Source organism: Aspergillus affinis (assembly GCF_023601865.1).
Source record: "Aspergillus affinis strain CMG 70 chromosome Unknown NODE_33_length_288726_cov_88_254756, whole genome shotgun sequence".
NCBI lineage: Eukaryota > Fungi > Ascomycota > Eurotiomycetes > Eurotiales > Aspergillaceae > Aspergillus > Aspergillus affinis.
In genome coordinates, this window is record NW_026515814.1 from 195,447 (window position 1) to 213,343 (window position 17,897).

A 17,897-nucleotide genomic window follows, 5' to 3' on the forward strand; every position below is an offset into this window, starting at 1 on the left:
CTAGAACCAGGCAAATTCCGTGAAAAACAAGGCTAGGCCCTGGAACCAACCCTGGTGAGTATGCCTCGCCTTTTCCACCCAATGAAGCATTTTTTGTGGTGTTGTCATTCACTTGGCAAACGCTGCGCCGCAGCGGGGGCTCACATAAAGACAAAAGTCTTACCCCCGTCCTTGCTCAACATGAATGTTCAGCTTCGTTTTTCTTCATCCTGACATCGATTTCATAATGTCTTCCGGCCAAAAGCGCAGTTTTCCTCCATCTCGCCGCCACGGCGATAGACCATCCTACTCCTCCTCTTGGGCCAGAGGTCGTCTCCGTGGCTCGAGCGGAACAAAAATCAATCTACCTGCTCCACGCGAGCCTTCGTTGGGTGCCCTGATCGCCCAAATCGGCAAAGAACAGTTGAATGAGAATTATGATAACGCCAACGATGGAGCTCCATGTATCACAGGATGCAGAACGGTGGCATCATACAACTGGCTTAATAGAGCGAGGCCGACCATTCTCGTGCCAGGTAAGATACAGACTTTCTTTCACGATACTACATTCTATAGTTAGGCGACTGAGCAATGAAAATAGGTTGTCCGCCAGCTTGGACTCCTCTGGAGAAGCCCTGCCAGCTATCAGAAGACAGCGGGGCATACTTTCGTGATCAAAATGCCGCGCGCTATTCCTCGCACCCCCTTCAGCCTGCTATGGAAGCGGTCCTGAAACAGGAGCCTACCTTCGATATGAATTCAGTTCACGTTGTGGCCTGCTCAAGAACCCTAGGGAACCTTCTTCGTTTCGTCCGCAACCCTGACATGAAGTTCAGAATCCTTGTTGAGGTGGTTGGGTCCACAGTTTTCTTCCTTCGTCACGAAAACTCCCCTACTGAAATCATTCCGGATATGCGTGGGTTCGGTCACACATTTCCGGAGGCCTATACCACATGGGACAGGGATGTCAGGGGCTCTGAATCTCATCAACGCGTAATCAAATATCGATTCGGCGATGTGGAATGTTTGGTACGCTTCGAAGCAGACGGCTATTTTCGTGATCGTTGCAGTGATCCAGATGGTGTTCCTGGGCCCCAAGAATCCGCTATTATTTCGCTTCTGGGACAAGCTACGGTCAGTTCGCATCAACCCGAGGATACTGAATCGCTCCAAATCCAGGATGGCGGACATGATGTACCTCAATCAGCGATCTTCGACCTCAAGACCCGATCTTGCATGCGCAAGGATGATGATATCATGGCGGAAATACTCCCTCGTCTTTGGGTCTCACAGACACCGAATTTTCTGCTCGCATTCCACGAGCGCGGCCGATTCGACGATATCCGGATTCAAGACCTCCAATCTGCTGTCCAGGCATGGGAAAAAAGGGAGTCAAAGGCTCTCTGTCGATTTCACTCACTGCTTGTGCAGCTTATCTCCTTTGCCCATGGGCAGCCGGATGGACGCTTTGAGATTGTGCATGAGGAATGCGGAGATGCGTTGGAGTTGCGAGAGGTCACGCCCAGCGTCAACCACGTGATCCCCGACGGGCTCAAGGTGCGTTTGGTCAGACGGCCATGAGGCCACCTATGTCGCTAATTCTGGCGATGACCGATGTGATGGTTTCTCTTCGGATGGTGAGTCAGATGAAGATTTTACGGCTTGTTCGGCGTCCTCATGTGGATATTGTGGCCATTGCGGATATTGACGTCTCGTTATATCCATGACGGGAGGTTTTATCTAGTAGTTTCTTTTTTCTCTATCACCACCTCAGCAAACTAAATGTGGCGAATGTCTCGAGCTTGAGCATGTTATTTAGCAGTCAGTCTACGCCAGCGATATTAGTGAGCAACAAAGAATATTTTGGGAGAATAGCTCCTCAGCTGCCTTACACACCCTGTCATACAACAGAGGGGAAGGGAGTAGGCTCCTAAACGGAGTTTTCCTATAGATCTGTAAAGAATGATGCCACAGACTAACAGCCTTGTCCAATACCATCAGCCTGTCAGCAAAGATGCGGCGTTTACCTGAGACTTCCGGTAAATCCAGCAGTAAAGACCAGCTCTTCACGGAAAGTCCCATTATTATTTAAAGCCTAGTCTGGGGCCATTTAATCCAGATCTCGATCCCAGAAATCAAAGTTGCTTTGATTTGCATTTCCCATCCCATACCCTCTCTCACACTCTCTCGACTCAACAGGTCGACAGAGTCCAGTACAAATGCCATCCATGCAGTTTCAACAGTATGTTCATTCCCACATCAAGGAGATCATATCGAAGCTGGATTATATTCTCCACATTCTCCAAGCCCATGCTCAGGAAGCTATTGATCCCCTTGTCCGGTCTCTCCACGAACTCTTTCGTGAACCCCCTCTCACAATCGGAGCTTCCGAGACCATTCCCCCTCCCAGTTTCGCCGATTCGTTCCCGTCTCTCGAGTTTGAAGGATATCATCAGTTCGTCAATGCTTTCGGACGTCCGGAGTTTCTTGAAGACCTTCATCTGTCCTTCCTTGACTACATTCGATCTCTCCACTCCGCCTTTCTTGGACTTGATGAATATCTGCAGACACTTCCGTTCCCCTTCTATCTGTTGATCACATTTCTCAGTAAAGCTCTCGCCCCTTTGATTCTCATGGTCATTTATCCAGTACGTTTAACAAGTCTTCTAGCGGGTGTGGTGACACATTTGGTTATTTTCAGGCGTGGAGAATGGGATCGTTCCTCGCCCAAGATTGCCGTGACATTCGGTGCCATTGCAATCGTGTCCATGTTGTTGTTATTCAACTTCCAGGGATGGTCTCTCATCTTATTCTCCAAGCTCTGCGCCTTGTATGTTTCCGGGATCCTGTTGAGCACTTTGTTCTACCGCCTCTTCCTTCACCCGTTGCACAAGTTTCCGGGCCCATTACTGGCACGCATCACCGTGATGTGGCGAAGGCCTACGTTCAAGTCTGTCTGGGCTGATCATAGTTGGTATGGTGATTTCGTTCGCATCGGTGAGCTATTCTTCCTTCATACAAGCTAACTAGTGCTCGCACTAATCTTCGCCTAGGCCCAAGAGAAGTTTCCATCAACAACATTGAAGGCTTCCATCAGATCCATGGGCCTGGTTCGCCTTTCGTCAAGGCTCCAATATATGAATGCACCATGGAACGGACATTACATATTACACGTGAAAACCCAATGTTAACTGCGAGAACAACCATGTGGGAGAAATCACTAGATCAGAAAGATTGTAAGTATTTGTTCGCCTTGGACTTCGATACACATTGAAATTTCTCTAACCCAACTGAATCTAACCATTGATAGGCCTCAAAGGTTACGAAGCCATCGTTCGAAAGCACTGCGAAACTTTTATTGAGTGCCTCAAAGCGAAATCCTATTCCAAGTTCGACATCACCAAGTTACTCCGGTTTTTCTCCTACGACGTGATGAGTGATCTGGCTCTGGGTAACTCTTTTGGCATGGTCAAATCTCAGAAGATGCATTCGTCTCTAAGGCAGGAAAGCTTCATACAAGACTTTGTGGGATCGTTCAAGTGCGCTCCGTGGCTGGTTACTCTCTTGAAGCAGATATCAGTCATCCGAGACTTACGAGCTGCTTGGTTCGAAGATTGTGCCAATTTGGTCGACGAGCGGCTTAAGGTACGCTCTTCTTATTTTACCCCTGTCATGCATTCCTTTGCCTTTTCGATCGCTGACCTGGGCCTCGTGACCAATTCACAGCAAGGTCAGCAAGGTCAGCAACGCGCAGACCTCTTTTCTTCGCTTCTCAGCTACGCGAAGGCTATGAACAAGAGTCATACTTCCGTCCGTCATTCGCTTTTAGATGATGCAGATCTCGCTATTTCGACCGGAACCGACAGCATCGCGTACACCCTTTCGGCCTTGATGTGGCTGCTCGCAACGCATCCGAAACAACAAGAGTTGCTGCATGAGGAGATCCGTCGTTTTCCACCCACCGGGTCCGGTCTTCACCTCGATTACACCAAGGATAGTGCGTCTTATCTGAACGCATGTATCAACGAGACCGTTCGGCTGTATCCAGTTATTCCCGGCGGGATTCAGCGGTTGACTCCTCCCGAAGGCGTGACTATCGCAGGGCGATTCATTCCAGGAAATACGATCGTGTCTACGCCAATCTGGAGCATGCATCGTGGTAAGTTTATCTCTTTCCAGGATTTTCCTATCGTTTATTCTCGATTAAGTAAAGCTAACGGCCCACAAAAAAGATCCACGCTACTTTGTCGCCCCGAACGAATTCATTCCCGAGCGCTGGACCACTCGGAAGGATCTTGTTCTCAAGGGGGAAGCCTTCGCCCCCTTCCTGACCGGGCCATACGGATGCCCTGCGCAACAATTTGCTACGATGGAGATCCGCATGCTCATCGGCTGGGTCGTGTATGATTTCAAGCTCCGATCTCGAGAGGAAAACCGCATCGGTATAGAGAACATAATCAGGAACCCGGGTCCAGTGGAGAAATTCATCCTCCAGTTCCCGGCCCATCAATTGAAATTCACGCCCAGAGACAAACGTTCTTCAACCGACGATGCTGTCCACGAAGAAGTGAGCAAAAAGTTTCCCAGGACTCCTAAGAGGGCTGATGAGTTTAAGAAGAAGCTTCAGCGAGAGAACGGGTCACATTCCAAGGAGCGTCGTCGCTTTCAGACAGCCTTCTCTTGAGTTTGATTCTACTTTCCCTCCATGTCCTTGGTTTTGGGTTGCCGGACTTGGTCTTTCTTTTTCTTTCTTTTTTGGAACTTTTTTGGAACTTTTTATGGAATTTTATTTATACGTTTGCAGATGGATCAGATTAAGAATGTTTGCTCTATGACATCGTCCGTACGGACGCGATTTCTATTATTGCTCATACTAGGCAAAAATGTATTCTAGCTGACCAATCGCATGGTTGCGCGAGGCTTTAATCACTTCGAAAATCACATAATTATATTAATGTCAAGTCCTGCCTTTTGCAATATCTTCCTTTTCCACTGTTTCACACTGTAGTGTATCAAGTTCTCAGAGTCCACTTCCCGTAAAATCTCCACACGAAGGAATGAATTGTCTATCTTAGACATACATCAGAGACTACCCTGCTTCCTCTGCACCCAAGTCCCTTTCATGCAATACCTGTCACGCCCCAAAACCTTGTTAGCGTTTCTTCTTCTCGTCACCATCAGCCTGTGCGACTCTGACAAAAGCCCTCGTAATGGCCTTCACACTCTGCGTCGCATAATCTATCCAGTGAAACGACGTCAGTTCCATACGCGAATCCGCACAACAAAAATCAACATCTAAGAAGAATAAGACAAAAAACTTACAAGTCCCGACAGCCATCCAGATAAAGTTCATGAAAAAGTAATAAAACCAGAAATAATATCCCTCAGGCCGACAATACGAAACACCTTCCGTATATAGATCCAGCAGGCTAGTAGCATAGTACAGCACGTCACCGTAGATCTGGCCAGTGGAGAGGATGAGTTGGCAAGCGTGGCGAGCAGGATGCTGTTTGAGAATGAAGTATGCAGTGAGGAAGGATAGAGGACCCCATGCTCCCTTATCAGTTGTTAGTTTCATACTATGCAATGCACTATGTGCGAGATAATGGCTGTCGGAGATCTTACGGCCGTGACAGCCTCCATGCACACCAGGAAAGTGTCGGAGGTTAAATAGCGAGAGTCAGACAGAGAGTATTCCTTCCATAGCTGGCCGAAGAGGGTTCCTGAACCGGCTAAGCTAGGATTTTTGATAACGAAGTATGCTTCGAAGAAGAAGTGGATGCAGCCAGCTATCATCATTTCTGTTAGACTTGCTTGACATGCGCAACCAACAGAACCACTTACTCAAACACATCCAAAGAAAAGCCAGTTGGTCTGATTTAGTCGCTGTCGGACGAACGCATCGGATCGTGATAAAAGCTGCGCCCAAGACCGATAACCAGAGGATGGCAAACTGGAAGATTAAAGAAAACGGCGAGTCTTTGTTCGGAAGAAAATTCGGGAGAGGCAGGTCCAGGGGATAGTAGTCGTGAGAAACTGACTTGGACATGTTGTCGAACCGGATTGTTTCTGGCATGATGTTTTACTGTGTTTTCCCGAGCAAGATATAACTGAGCTAGATATAATTATTTCTTCACAAAGTCGATTTCAAGATATAAATACCATAGAATCTTGCCGAATATGGTAATCCGAGTTAGGGCAGGGAAGGATGGAGTCCGCGGGAGCCGAGAGTAATCGGAACGCTGCAGGAACCGGATCAGACCATAAGGTACGGAGTACAGAGTAGTTTCGACGGCAAAGTCGAAGCCGAGATCTTGGCACATTAAGCTTGGCCCCTTCTTTCGATGTTCTATGGAGAAGGCTTAGAATATCGTTGCCTGGATTGGTTGTTGAGCAAGGCAGTTGTGGGGTAAGGGTTTCCATGGATGGGGAGGATCATGGTCATCGACCCTATTGCGGTTGTTCACATTGGATATTAGCAGCAAATGGACATGGTTCATCGATGGAGGCGCAGCGGTCCCCTCTGGCCTGGGATACACGGGCTTTGGTCTATTCGCCTATCGGGGTCTAGAGCATGACATGTCATATCACTAACTAGAAAGATAGTGTCTGACAAATCCAACTTCCTTATAAATTCTAGTGCATATGCATTCCGTACTGGCAGTTACTATACTGGGGCCCGCCGCGGCATCATATAATCCATCCAAAATCATAACGAAGATGTAGTGGAAAATTATCCAGAACCAAACACCACGGCGAATGAATGACCCTAAAGCTCTCCCCGAAACGGAAAAATCACGGACAAGCTCTGATGCCCCGGCATGCCTCAGGCGGATCCTCGACCTCAAACATATACCTGTCAGGGCGGTCCAAAAACCCCCTCCGGTACTTCGGACAACGGCCGGACGTCAGCAACTGATTCCGACAGGACCAGTCACAGGCATATCGAAAGAACTGCTTATTGCCGCGCACATCAGGCACACGAACGATCATGTCATTGATGCGACTGGCGTAGTTGAGGCAATCGGCGCAATAAGCGACCGGATCTGGATCTGGGACAGACCAGTGTTTGGAGTAGAGGAGGATACCTGGCAGGCTGTCAGCGAAAACCACCCGTTCGTCCAGAGGGCATGTTGAAGGGATATGAACTGGGAAGGTTTGGATTCATAACGCACCCAGTGCTAGTAGAAGAAAGGAGAGCAAAGTAAGGGCGACGTGAAGGAGGCGAAACTTCATGGCGGGTCGGCACTGAAATTCCCCGACGGTGTCGAGAATGTCTGCCTTGAAGCCTTCGTTCTCCGGGAATGACCAAAGGTGCCTGAGGATGGAGGCTAACCACTCTGGGCTTAGCGGGGAGGTCATCGGCACGTGTCTACGCCTATTCCCAGATTGGGACTAGCGCACTCGTCCAGGGGACATAGGGTGCCTAAGGCCCCCAATCATTATTTCCCCATCCTCGCCTGCCATCCACGGTCCAACATGCACCAGAGCAATGTCTGATGGTATCGAATGAACTCTCTTCTCGTGAGACCAACTGGAAATACTCAGATGCCCGTTCAACTCCCTAGTATGAAATTTCCAGGAATATCTTGTTTCTATCAACCAGACTCGCAGTTTGACCGACTCCGTATACCGGGTTTAAACTTCCCAGGCTGAATTCCCACGAGTTATTCGGGTCAGCTAGAAGTATAATTCACATGAAAAAGGCCTGTTCACCCCCTTTATAAGTCGCGATGCGGACGCGGCGTCATTGCTCGAATTCCACCCCGGCAACACCTCACTCTCCCATCTCCGTATTCGAGGGCGTCATCGAAGTCAATATTATCCCTACACTCGACACAACCAATAATGATTCACGACATTGACGGATTATAAACGGACTAGAAATACGGAATAGAAGACACATTCAACCCCTCACTAACTGAACCAAATCCCCACCATCATAGGAAACCAAGTGGGTCAAATGTAACCCGTCTGGCACCATCAGTCAATGGCAGACGTGCCCCGAAAGCCAGATCTTAGAGTGCATTAAATAGCACTCATTCCCAGCCCCATATCGAACAGGGTTCATGGATGCAGCTCAGTTCTTGCAATAATCAATAAAGACAGGGGTTCGATTCCATATCCAAACTAAATCGATCAACGCCTCAAAATGTCGTCCTCGCTATCTCATTCTCCGCCCACTATCCTGCTGATCCACGGCGCCTGGCATTATCCCGAGCTCTACGCACCACTCTGCAAGTCGCTAGAGGCGCTGAGCCATGAAGTCGTTTGTCCTCGACTCCCAAGTTGCAATGACGCTATCCCGCCGACGAAGTTCCTGTCGGACGATGTCGCGCTGGTCCGAGCCACCGCGCAGACCCTCCTCGACCAGGGCAAGCGGGTTGTTGCAATCATGCACTCGTACGGAGGAATGGTGGGCACCGAGGCTCTGCACGGTCTGCCGATCCAGCATCTGATCTACATGACTGCGTTTGTGCCCCCGAGCGGGAAGAGTCTAGCAGGTATGTTTGGAGGGATGCTGCCGCCCTTTATTACGATTGATGTACGTGGTTCCTTTTCACCGAATCTACTGTAAGGATTGAAGCTGGACAGAGGCTGACCTGCTCCCAGGAAGAGAATGCCCTTCTACGAGTCCCCGATCCAGCTACCTTCTTCTTCAACGACCTCCCCTCGGCAGACGCAGCTCACTGGGCGGGTAGGCTCGTTGTACATCCCAAGTCCACGCAATTCGACCCCATCTCGCACGAAGCGTACCGCGATATCCCGTCGACGTACATTCTTTGTGAGAAGGATGCGGCGCTAATCCCCATGATCCAGGAGCTGATGATCTCTAACGCAAAGAAAGCGGGCGTGGAAATGAACGTCGAGAAACTAGATGCCAGCCACAGCCCGTTTCTCAGTATGCCTGACAAAACAGCCGCGCTGGTGCACCGGATCGCGTCAAAATAGATTGACTAGGCACCAGCAGGGATGGTTCAGGGGAATAGGCCCGTTCAGTGTAAATTCAAATATATTAATAAATTGTCACTGCTAAACGAACGGCACCAGAAATGAAGCGATGTAACCGCCTCCACTAAAAAAGGAGCCATTGACTTTGTTAAGGAGTCGCTAGAAAAGTCAAATCGACACTAGGACATCCATCAATTGCAGATGTACCAATCGTTGGCCGTGGTTGAAATAGCGGTTCCACCTGCTACGATCCTGATCCTTCGTGCCAGAAATGCGATGAAGCAATGAGCCCCTGGGCGGCGGGTGCAAAACAAATTGTGTGTCGATCGCTGGCGCCGGCCGAGAATTAACCTACCGCCATCAAGCCTCCAATATAGGTTATTCATTCAAAAATGGGAACGTTTTCTGTCTGCAATCCGTGCAGAAAGTGACACATAATTAGGCGATCGGGTAGCATTTCTGCGCTAAATGATTGTTAAATAATAAACCACAGAACTAAAAAATGCCTCAATAGCCCTGATCCTTCACCCCACAGTCTAAACAAAACTACGGAGTAGATCGAGGGCGAACCGACAGTCGACAGCCCAGCTCCTCCAACGAGAGCACCCAAACGGATATTGGTATATCGCTCCACAACTCTGTTAATCTACGGAGCACGGAGTAAACCATCGTCAATCGATCAAACCACCAGGGCGGACCAGGGCACGGAGTCCACGCCTCACGTTCCAACCCACCCGCAGACAGGATCTCATCGGTGGGTCATCGCCTACAGAATAGAAACGACCAGGATGAGGCAATGAGCCCATGCAGGACGAAGATTTGGGTTTTCAGTGGGGTTGTCGCTCAATTTAATTGACAGAGGAACTATTAAGAATGGTTCCATTTTTCCCACCTTCAATGTTACATGCTGGTGCTGGCTTCGGCCGGTAATGCAAAAGTTCTTGTCGACATCGCATCGTCACCATGGTTGCCAATGACCGCGGAAAGACGTACATCGATGTCTCCTCGGTCCTGGTGGCCCTTTCAACAGTGATTGTAGCTGTTCGGGTCGCTGCACGATGGGCCAAGTCGACTTTGGGATGGGATGACTATGTCATTTGTATCTCAATTGTGATCGCGTACAGCATGCTGGGAGAGGCCGTTTATTGTGTGTCTAAACCCCCCTCAAAGAACAATGAGTATGGATTCTGACCGCGATAGGGGCCCGAGATGGCGGGCTTGGAAAACATTTGTCGACCCTAACCATGGAGGAAAAGATCATGTTCCAGAAAGTAAACTCATCCCGCCACATCACAAGTATCTCATTCCATGTAGCTAACCATAGAAACCAGTGTTTCTTCGCCAACGAGATATCGTACACCCTCCTCGTCCCATCCATCAAAATATCCATCCTCCTCCTCTACCGACGCATCTTTCCGGTTCGCAAATTCCAAATCGCCAGCTGGATTGTCGGGGGTCTTGTATGCACCTGGTGCCTCGCGGTCTTCATAACCGTGCTGCTCCAATGTCGACCGATCTCGTTGAACTGGGATAAGTCGCAGCCAGGGACGTGTATCGATTCGAAACAGTTTTTCTTCGGCAATGCTATCTCCAATCTGCTCATTGATGTCGTGATTCTGATGATGCCCATCCCGATGGTCCTGCAGTTGCAGTTACGGACGTCGCAGAAGTTGACTATATTGGGTATTTTTTTACTTGGTGGATTGTATGTTCCTTTGCTTTGTTGCTCTCGTACCATTGAATCCACTACCCTGGATCATTTGGATGTGCAAAGCTAACTGATCAAAATAGTGTCTGCGTCGCAAGTATCATGCGCGTCGTTACCCTCAAAATCTTCGAAAGCAACGATACTTCCTGTACGTCTCTTGCGTTCCCCCAAACCAACCAATCTCTCTAACGAGAACAGACTCGGTAATGGAAGCCGCAACATGGACCTTCGTCGAGCCCTGCGTGGGCATCATCTGCGCCTGTCTCCCAACTCTGCGACCGCTAGTTCGCACATTATGCTGCGACATGCATTGGAGCAGCAAGGACTCGGAGGGAGCACTGGGGCCGAATTACAGAATGCGCCGGATTTCTAGTCATGCGAAACGGCCTGCGGCGGTGCAAGATACATCGTGGAGCCAGGATCGTTTGCATGATGAATATCCGTTGACAAAAGCGGAGACGGAGTCAGGAACCGGAGTACGTGTTCGATCAGAGGTTCGATCAGATGGGGCCTCTTAGATTCTGTATGATTATGGGAGTTATAGAACACTTCTAGAGGATGCTAAAGCATTTCTGGAGTATTGCATCATGATGGGTCTATATCTGGTGCTGTTGTTGTGAGTGCTTGTTGTTAATACAATCACAGACAATAATTGATATTTTTGAACCAAAATTCGACCAGAGCTGCAGCTAGTAGTCTCAAAAGCTATATGACCAATAACTCTGACATACCCTATTCCAGCTCTAAACATATCTACATAGAAATAATGAACATATATACATCCCCAACGAGACGATCTACAAACATGACGATCTAGAACAAAGCCAACCCGAGAACCAAATACCAAACTCCTCACCACAAGCCCAATGAAAGATCAAATCAAGAATCCACCTCCCTCAACTCTCTCCCTTCACCCTCCTCTCCCCCCTCCTCAAGCTTCTTCTTCTTCCCATCCTTCAACACCTTGCTCGGATGCCAAATACTCAAAGCAATCATCGCAAAGAACATCAACATCGCATCAAAAACATACATGAAAGCCTCATGACTGATCAAATACCCATCATTGCCCTGCGCATACTCAATAAGCCGGAAAATGGACCGAATTAGAATCAGCACGCTCGATGTATAAAGACCCCACATCGTGCCCGTCCAGGTGGCGTCGTTCCAGGGCATGCGCGAGGCGGAAGGAGGAGCGGCGAGGGAGACAGAGGTGGGCGATTTTCGAATCCGCAGGTGGAAGATGATAGATGCGATGACGAAGACGCCGAAGAAGACTAGTTGCACGCAGAGACCGCCGACGGTGACGTGTTCGCCGGTGTTCATGGCGGAGATGGTGCCGGAGGCCATGATTCCACCTCCTGAATCGGTTTGAGACATGTTAGTCTATGCTATATTTGACTTGAAGTATATGGAGAAGAAGGAAGGCCATACCGGATGCTTGCATCAAGAAGGAGAGGACGTCGCCCGTCACGAAAATCCGAGTCAGCCATTTCACCGGCACCAGACTAAGGTGTTCGGCGTTCAAATAGCGAATAAGTCGACCGAGAGTCATATAGATCGAGGCAGCGTAGAGCGGTGGAGCGAGCAGGATCATAAGCGTTTGAATGGCGTATATCGGGACATTCTCTTTATCGGAGTGAGCGAGGACGCGACAGATGTATCCAATGATTTGAACTAAAAGAGCATTGAGCGTTAGTTAAGTCTGTAGGCAACCAAAAGAAGATGCAAAAGGCAGGGAGAGCTTACAAACACCGCCGACAACGAATATCAGAAAATACCAGGATTTCGCCCGAATGACCTGGTACAGATGGTATGCCGTGATCAGGACGAAGAGGACGATGAACAGAATCGCGGCCGCCAACGATGGCGTATACCGGTAGAGTTTGAAGTCGATCTCTCCGTGGCCGGATCCCATGTTGACTCGTTGGATTTAAATTTCCAGAATGAGCCCCAAGAAAAGGGGACTAATCCAGCCTTATATGAGTGTCACGAACCCAGGCTTGCTACGATTCAACTCCACATCGGGGAGACGCCACTATCCTGGGAGGCAGTATCCGTGTTCGTGTTCGTGTCCGTGACCGGGGAAAAACTTGTTATCTCCACTATGTCCAGCTTTTATATGTTCTCATTGGAGTATAGACGGTTAAGCGACGTTGACCCGCTTCGGCTGGACCCGCACGTGTCCGTATTCGAGTCCGGAGAGTCGTATCCGTATCGGCACGGAGGCTATTTCTATTTCTATAAATTAATCACAGCCCCCGGGCCTCGAGAGATTCTAGGCAACACGTTATCGGAGACCTTCCCCGCGATCTTGCAATCTAGGCATCTTAATTAGACAGAGTTTTCCTTGTCTCAAGATCCGGAATGCGGAGGGCGACCGACTACACTGAAAATGTTTGCCACAGACCGGGACATATCCGATTAATTTCCATCAAGACTGCTGTGCGCTCTGATGCTTGTGCGCGGTTCCTGATGTGATTCATCTTCAAGAGAAGAGGAGGGAAATTTCAATTAGCTCTCACTCTGGAATCTCTCCAGTTGATTATGCGAAAGCTACTGAGCAATACTAATTTGTCCATTAATCCGACAACACTAACATTATGAATAACATCGCGGTCCAAATACATGCTCACCAAGCAAAAGTCAAGCTAGCCTTGCCCTCCGCGAAATTCACCTCCTGACCATACTTTCCATCCTTCGCGCCCTTCGTTAACTTGACCTCCGAATCAATAATGCCCTTGGTGACCGAATACTTGACTAACACCCTCTCCACATCCACCGTCTCAATCCCCTCCACTCCCTTCTCGATATCCAGAACAACCGTCTTCTTACCAAGATTCACGGAGACTTGAGTAATCGCCCCAGAATCCAGACCAACCCACAAACCAGCATCAACCACATAAATCCTCTGTCTAACCGAATCCTTCGGCTCAACCACCACCTGCCCGTTCTCCGTCGAAACCACATTTCCGCCGTAACTCAACCAACCGAAAGTCGGATGCTTGAGCACATACGTCGCGGCGCCGAGAACATGTCCAACGAATCCGGATCCGTAATCGCCCGAGTACGGGTCCCAGTCCAACGTCTCGGGGAACGAGTGGAACGACATAGACCCAAAACCGTCCTGATGGATATTGGTCATTGGGCCTTGGTTGCCGCCGTAGCCAATACGGAGGTCATAGAGACTGAGATCGGAGGTTGGGTTGCTTGAAGAATGGTAGTTATCGAGGATGGGGAGGGCGTTGAGACTGGATCCGTAGTGGTGGATTTGTCGTTCGATACGATCGATTTTACCGGCTGTTCTGGAAGGGAGTTAGCTTGCTGTAAACCGTAGATCCAAAAGAAAAGGAAAAGAAGGGAGGGTAGTATATACCCGAAGTCCCAGTATCGTCGGGCGTTGCCGTTCCACCCCCAGTGCGCAACGGTGGGCATGAACCCGTGGATCGATTGGATGGTTTTCTGCGCCGTTTCGGTGAATCCAAAGTATCTATCTCTGTGGTTAGAAGAAGCTATCTGAGAAACGCGAGAGAAGAAACCATACTTAGTCCACAGGTAGACACCCTCTTGGCCGGTGCAGTCCCAGGCCTGTTCGCTGCCGAACGGATCCTCCTGGGTAGTCCATTCCTGGGCCCGTGGTTTGAAGATTCCTTCGAGGGTATCGGCTTCGGTGGTGTAATTCTCCAGCTTCAGGTCGTCCAGGACCAGCTTCCAGACCGTTTCGCCCATTAATCCAAGGTCATTATACCAGGTGTTTCTGCTTCCATCCTTGTGCGTGCCGTAGACGAAGCGGATTCTGCCCTTGTTAGTTCTTTCGCCCCGTGAATTGTAGGTTGAATTGAAAAGGAGGAATGAACGCACGTCTCGTATGCCTGTTCCAAATACCACTGCGCACTCTGTCGTTCCAACACACTGGACGACCGTCCGGCGCGATACAGTGCCCAGTAGAGACACGTAACATGCACGTAGTTATACGCTCTATCCAGGAGATTCGCGCCTTCTTTATCCCAGGCTCCCTGCCAGTAGATGTCCGAATCATATTTGAAGTCCGGCATCGCTTCTGTATCGTAGTAGAACAAACTCTTTCGCACGCCGTACTTGTTCTCGCCGCTGGTCAACTGCAGTCGGGCCCAGACGGTTTCGTTCACGAAGGTCTCGAGTTTCGCAATCTCCTTGGCCACGGGCTGTGCGATCTGCTTCATGGCCGCGGTGACGAACGCTCCGGCGCCGCCTTCGTCGCTCAGGCCGGCGATCCAGACTCGGTTATCCTGAAGGACTGGAGCGTCGGCGGAATGATCGTAGGTGATGATCGACGGGGATCGACCGAATGGGTCGGTCCCGTCGAACCATTGGGTTTCAGTCAGATAGTTTCCGAGTTTCGATAACGACTTGGGGCCCGTGTCCGTGACATAAAAGTGTAGACTGTGGGTGAGGCCACTACCGTATTTCAGTTCGATCCTGGTTCGACCGAAGGCGTCCTCCTGGGGAGTGACACTGAAGGCCTTCCACTCGTCGTTCACATCATCAAGTTGTTTCACCGTCAAACCGCCCGGTGACACATCAATATTCTCAACCGTCTCATTCGTGCGGATGAATAACTTCCCATCCAAATCCCTCGGCAAGATATACCCCGGCACGCCCTGAGCCACCGGAAGCCCCAGCGACGCGACCTTGTCCTCGATCTTCTCCACCGACTCGACGACACTAAACCTCAATCCGTATGAGACGGTCTGTCCAGGCTTCAGGGTCAACGAAGTCGGCTTATTCCACGGCGTGACCCCATCCCACTCCTTCTCCGCCCATGCCTTCGAATAGACCTGCCACTCGTAGTTTCCTTCAAACACCTGGCTCTGATACGCAAGCTTGCTTTCGCCAGTTTCCGGCAGAAAGCGCCACGCCTCGAACTTGGTCTCGCCCAGCGGCGTAATCACCAAATGCGGCCCTGCGCCCAGCAGTCGCGTAACCTGCACATAACCGGCATCTAAACCGATGTACGGATCCACCAGAACGCACGTTTGTCTCGTTTCTTCCCCCGTGCGCTCATAGAAAATCGTATTCCACTCGATGGGGAACCCCAAACTGCCCAGCTCAATCGACTTGGAGTTCTTGTTCGTGACGGTGAAATTCAACGCCAGGTCACCTTTATACTCGACCCAAGAGCGCGTGATGGACAGGTCGTCCGCCAGAGACGCATTGACGATACCTCCAAGATCCGAAGACGCGATCACCGCGCTAGGAGACGAGTTTGAAGTCGATTTCTTGCTGTTCAACGCTCCTCGATCCGTCGCCGTGTCGACATCCGTCCAGGCCCCGGAGTCTCCGACGCGGTACCGAAGCGTCAAGTCGCCGGTGTGATAGTTGCCGTTCCCATTGCGCTTATCGAAGACGTCGGCCGGCGAGAAGTCGAATGTCTCCGACGTACCCTTCGGTTTTAAGGAGCGCAGAACTCCGGACGTGCCGTCTAACGTCCCGGTGAACTGCTCCGTCGAGAAATCGGTATGTCCTGCTACGAGAGCGACTAGGCGGAGCCCGATGCCCGTGGCGAACAACGAGTGAAGAAGATGCATGGTTCGTATGCCTCGTATCTCGATGGCAGAATTGAGACGCCGTTATCAACGCAGTACCGCGAACACGATCAATCGCTCAGACCGAGCAGATCCCCTGATATATGTATGCAACAGACCCCGCAGGACAACAGACGCAAAGAAGAAACGTTGCATCATCTTTGCAGGGATCAGAATCATGGCATATCACTTTGAGTATTTTACCGACGGAGCAGAGGAAATCAACCGGGTGATCGACAGGAGATACTTAATTTGTTGCAGACAAACAAGGCCATAAACCCTAACGAGGCGGAGAAATTCCTTCCGCGCGATTGCATTCAGGGTCACATCTTATGATCGCCGGGCTTACTCATGCGGGGATTTGAGACATTGGTATTTGCAGAATGTTAGAGATGAATTGGTTTAGGTAACTGGTTCATTTATTTTCGGTCGAATGTGCTGTTGTGTCGGTTAACCCGGGTAAATGGATGCTTTTCCTTGGTGGTTGAGTATGAGCCTGGTTCCTGAGAATCTGAGGTCTCATACTTTGTGTTTTACATGGACTCGGACATTCTCCTGCATAGCCATGGTTCGAAATGGAGAGAGAACAAGCTTTGGTTCCTGGCGCTGTGGCCGGTTCCTCAGACACTTCTTCGTGCCGATCGGGGTTAGCCTAGTGTTAGTGGAGTATAGCTAGGAGAGAAGAGACTCTTCAGACCTCACTCCCCGATGAATTTAGTCAACTACTGTACGAGTGCAGGATGGATGTAGAGCCCTGTACCCCTTTGAATTACTCGCTCAGTCTACTGTTTCTGTCACTTACCTGAGCCAATACCCGAAATGTTTGCTTCGTACATGAGACCCTCAAGCCCCGTCGGCCTATGAGAGACTTTGAATAGATAATCTGACCGGGATGGTGCATAGTTGAGTGACTCCAATTACCTATTCGCTTTCATATTTACGGTGTATGTCACGTAGCCTTGTAGGTCCTGTCGTGGGCTGAGGTTTCTTGCCTCGGGATATGTCTGGGTAAGGGAGTCCATGTTTGCTGTCATGCCAGTCTAGATACCTGTTATATCCTATTGACTGGCACCGAGTCTCTTTATTGGACAATTTCTCATGTCGGTCGGGGTACTCAGTCACATTAGCCCCGATTTGTTTGTGATTCAACTTCTCTGTCTTGATCCAGCACCTTGAATACTATTAGTCGGGTCGTAAACCACATCTCAGGCCAGTGAGATGTCCCAGAGGGAAACCGAATGCGAGATTGAGCTGGATGCACGTTGTCGAGCATAGATTAGGTGGCAGAGCATACCGATCTGCTGCATGTCAACCAGCGATAAGGACGAGTGTTGGTTATCAATCATCAATCATCAATCATCAACCATCAATCAATGTAGCGGTCAGCAATCCGGTTTCTGCGGGTCGGATTTCCTCCGGGGGCCTCGAAAGACTTCAATTTGGCTCGACGCTGCGCTCCGACCGAGGGATTTCCCGCTGATTGGCGGCCCGTGTTCGGTGGAGGCGGTTGTTCTTCTCCTGGACTTGATCCCTCGGTGGAAATAGTCTGTATACTGCGAGGGAGCGAGTCATTCCAGAAAGCCTCCTACCTGATGCGGTAAATGCCTTCAATCCCAGTTCTCTTTCTGCTTCCTCTATGCCGACCTTCATATTTCATATACAGCCTTCCTACAACAGAGTATGATCCAGACCAACAC

General features: G+C 49.9%; 7 protein-coding genes across 7 annotated transcripts; 4 read left to right on the forward strand and 3 right to left on the reverse strand.

Annotated features, from left to right (window-relative positions):
- Nucleotides 1–226: 226 nt before the first annotated feature.
- On the forward strand, nucleotides 227–4,663 carry KD926_006418 (cytochrome P450; the record flags this gene model as incomplete). The annotated part of the gene is made up of 6 exons (XM_053099401.1): nucleotides 227–515; nucleotides 581–1,536; nucleotides 2,187–2,976; nucleotides 3,033–3,215; nucleotides 3,290–4,138; nucleotides 4,212–4,663. 6 exons carry the CDS (start codon nucleotides 227–229, stop codon nucleotides 4,661–4,663), a joined length of 3,519 nt encoding a protein of 1,172 aa, XP_052956853.1.
- Nucleotides 4,664–5,131: 468 nt separating this feature from the next.
- Nucleotides 5,132–6,055, reverse strand: KD926_006419 (EXPERA domain-containing protein; the record flags this gene model as incomplete). The annotated part of the gene is made up of 4 exons (XM_053099402.1): nucleotides 5,132–5,217; nucleotides 5,302–5,536; nucleotides 5,605–5,768; nucleotides 5,824–6,055. The coding sequence occupies 4 exons, from the start codon at nucleotides 6,053–6,055 to the stop codon at nucleotides 5,132–5,134; spliced, it is 717 nt and encodes a 238-aa protein (XP_052956854.1).
- Nucleotides 6,056–6,738: 683 nt separating this feature from the next.
- KD926_006420 (uncharacterized protein) lies at nucleotides 6,739–7,116 on the forward strand (the record flags this gene model as incomplete). Its single annotated transcript, XM_053099403.1, has 1 exon — nucleotides 6,739–7,116. One exon carries the CDS (start codon nucleotides 6,739–6,741, stop codon nucleotides 7,114–7,116), a length of 378 nt encoding a protein of 125 aa, XP_052956855.1.
- Nucleotides 7,117–8,131: 1,015 nt separating this feature from the next.
- KD926_006421 (alpha/beta hydrolase) lies at nucleotides 8,132–8,931 on the forward strand (the record flags this gene model as incomplete). The annotated part of the gene is made up of 2 exons (XM_053099404.1): nucleotides 8,132–8,524; nucleotides 8,593–8,931. 2 exons carry the CDS (start codon nucleotides 8,132–8,134, stop codon nucleotides 8,929–8,931), a joined length of 732 nt encoding a protein of 243 aa, XP_052956856.1.
- A 963-nt stretch (nucleotides 8,932–9,894) lies between these two features.
- On the forward strand, nucleotides 9,895–11,157 carry KD926_006422 (uncharacterized protein; the record flags this gene model as incomplete). The annotated part of the gene is made up of 5 exons (XM_053099405.1): nucleotides 9,895–10,078; nucleotides 10,132–10,202; nucleotides 10,263–10,636; nucleotides 10,723–10,787; nucleotides 10,838–11,157. 5 exons carry the CDS (start codon nucleotides 9,895–9,897, stop codon nucleotides 11,155–11,157), a joined length of 1,014 nt encoding a protein of 337 aa, XP_052956857.1.
- A 361-nt stretch (nucleotides 11,158–11,518) lies between these two features.
- On the reverse strand, nucleotides 11,519–12,554 carry KD926_006423 (RTA1 domain-containing protein; the record flags this gene model as incomplete). The annotated part of the gene is made up of 3 exons (XM_053099406.1): nucleotides 11,519–11,997; nucleotides 12,071–12,313; nucleotides 12,386–12,554. The coding sequence occupies 3 exons, from the start codon at nucleotides 12,552–12,554 to the stop codon at nucleotides 11,519–11,521; spliced, it is 891 nt and encodes a 296-aa protein (XP_052956858.1).
- Nucleotides 12,555–13,268: 714 nt separating this feature from the next.
- Nucleotides 13,269–16,203, reverse strand: KD926_006424 (uncharacterized protein; the record flags this gene model as incomplete). The annotated part of the gene is made up of 4 exons (XM_053099407.1): nucleotides 13,269–13,941; nucleotides 14,013–14,126; nucleotides 14,181–14,432; nucleotides 14,498–16,203. 4 exons carry the CDS (start codon nucleotides 16,201–16,203, stop codon nucleotides 13,269–13,271), a joined length of 2,745 nt encoding a protein of 914 aa, XP_052956859.1.
- Between the last annotated feature and the right edge of the window lie 1,694 nt (nucleotides 16,204–17,897).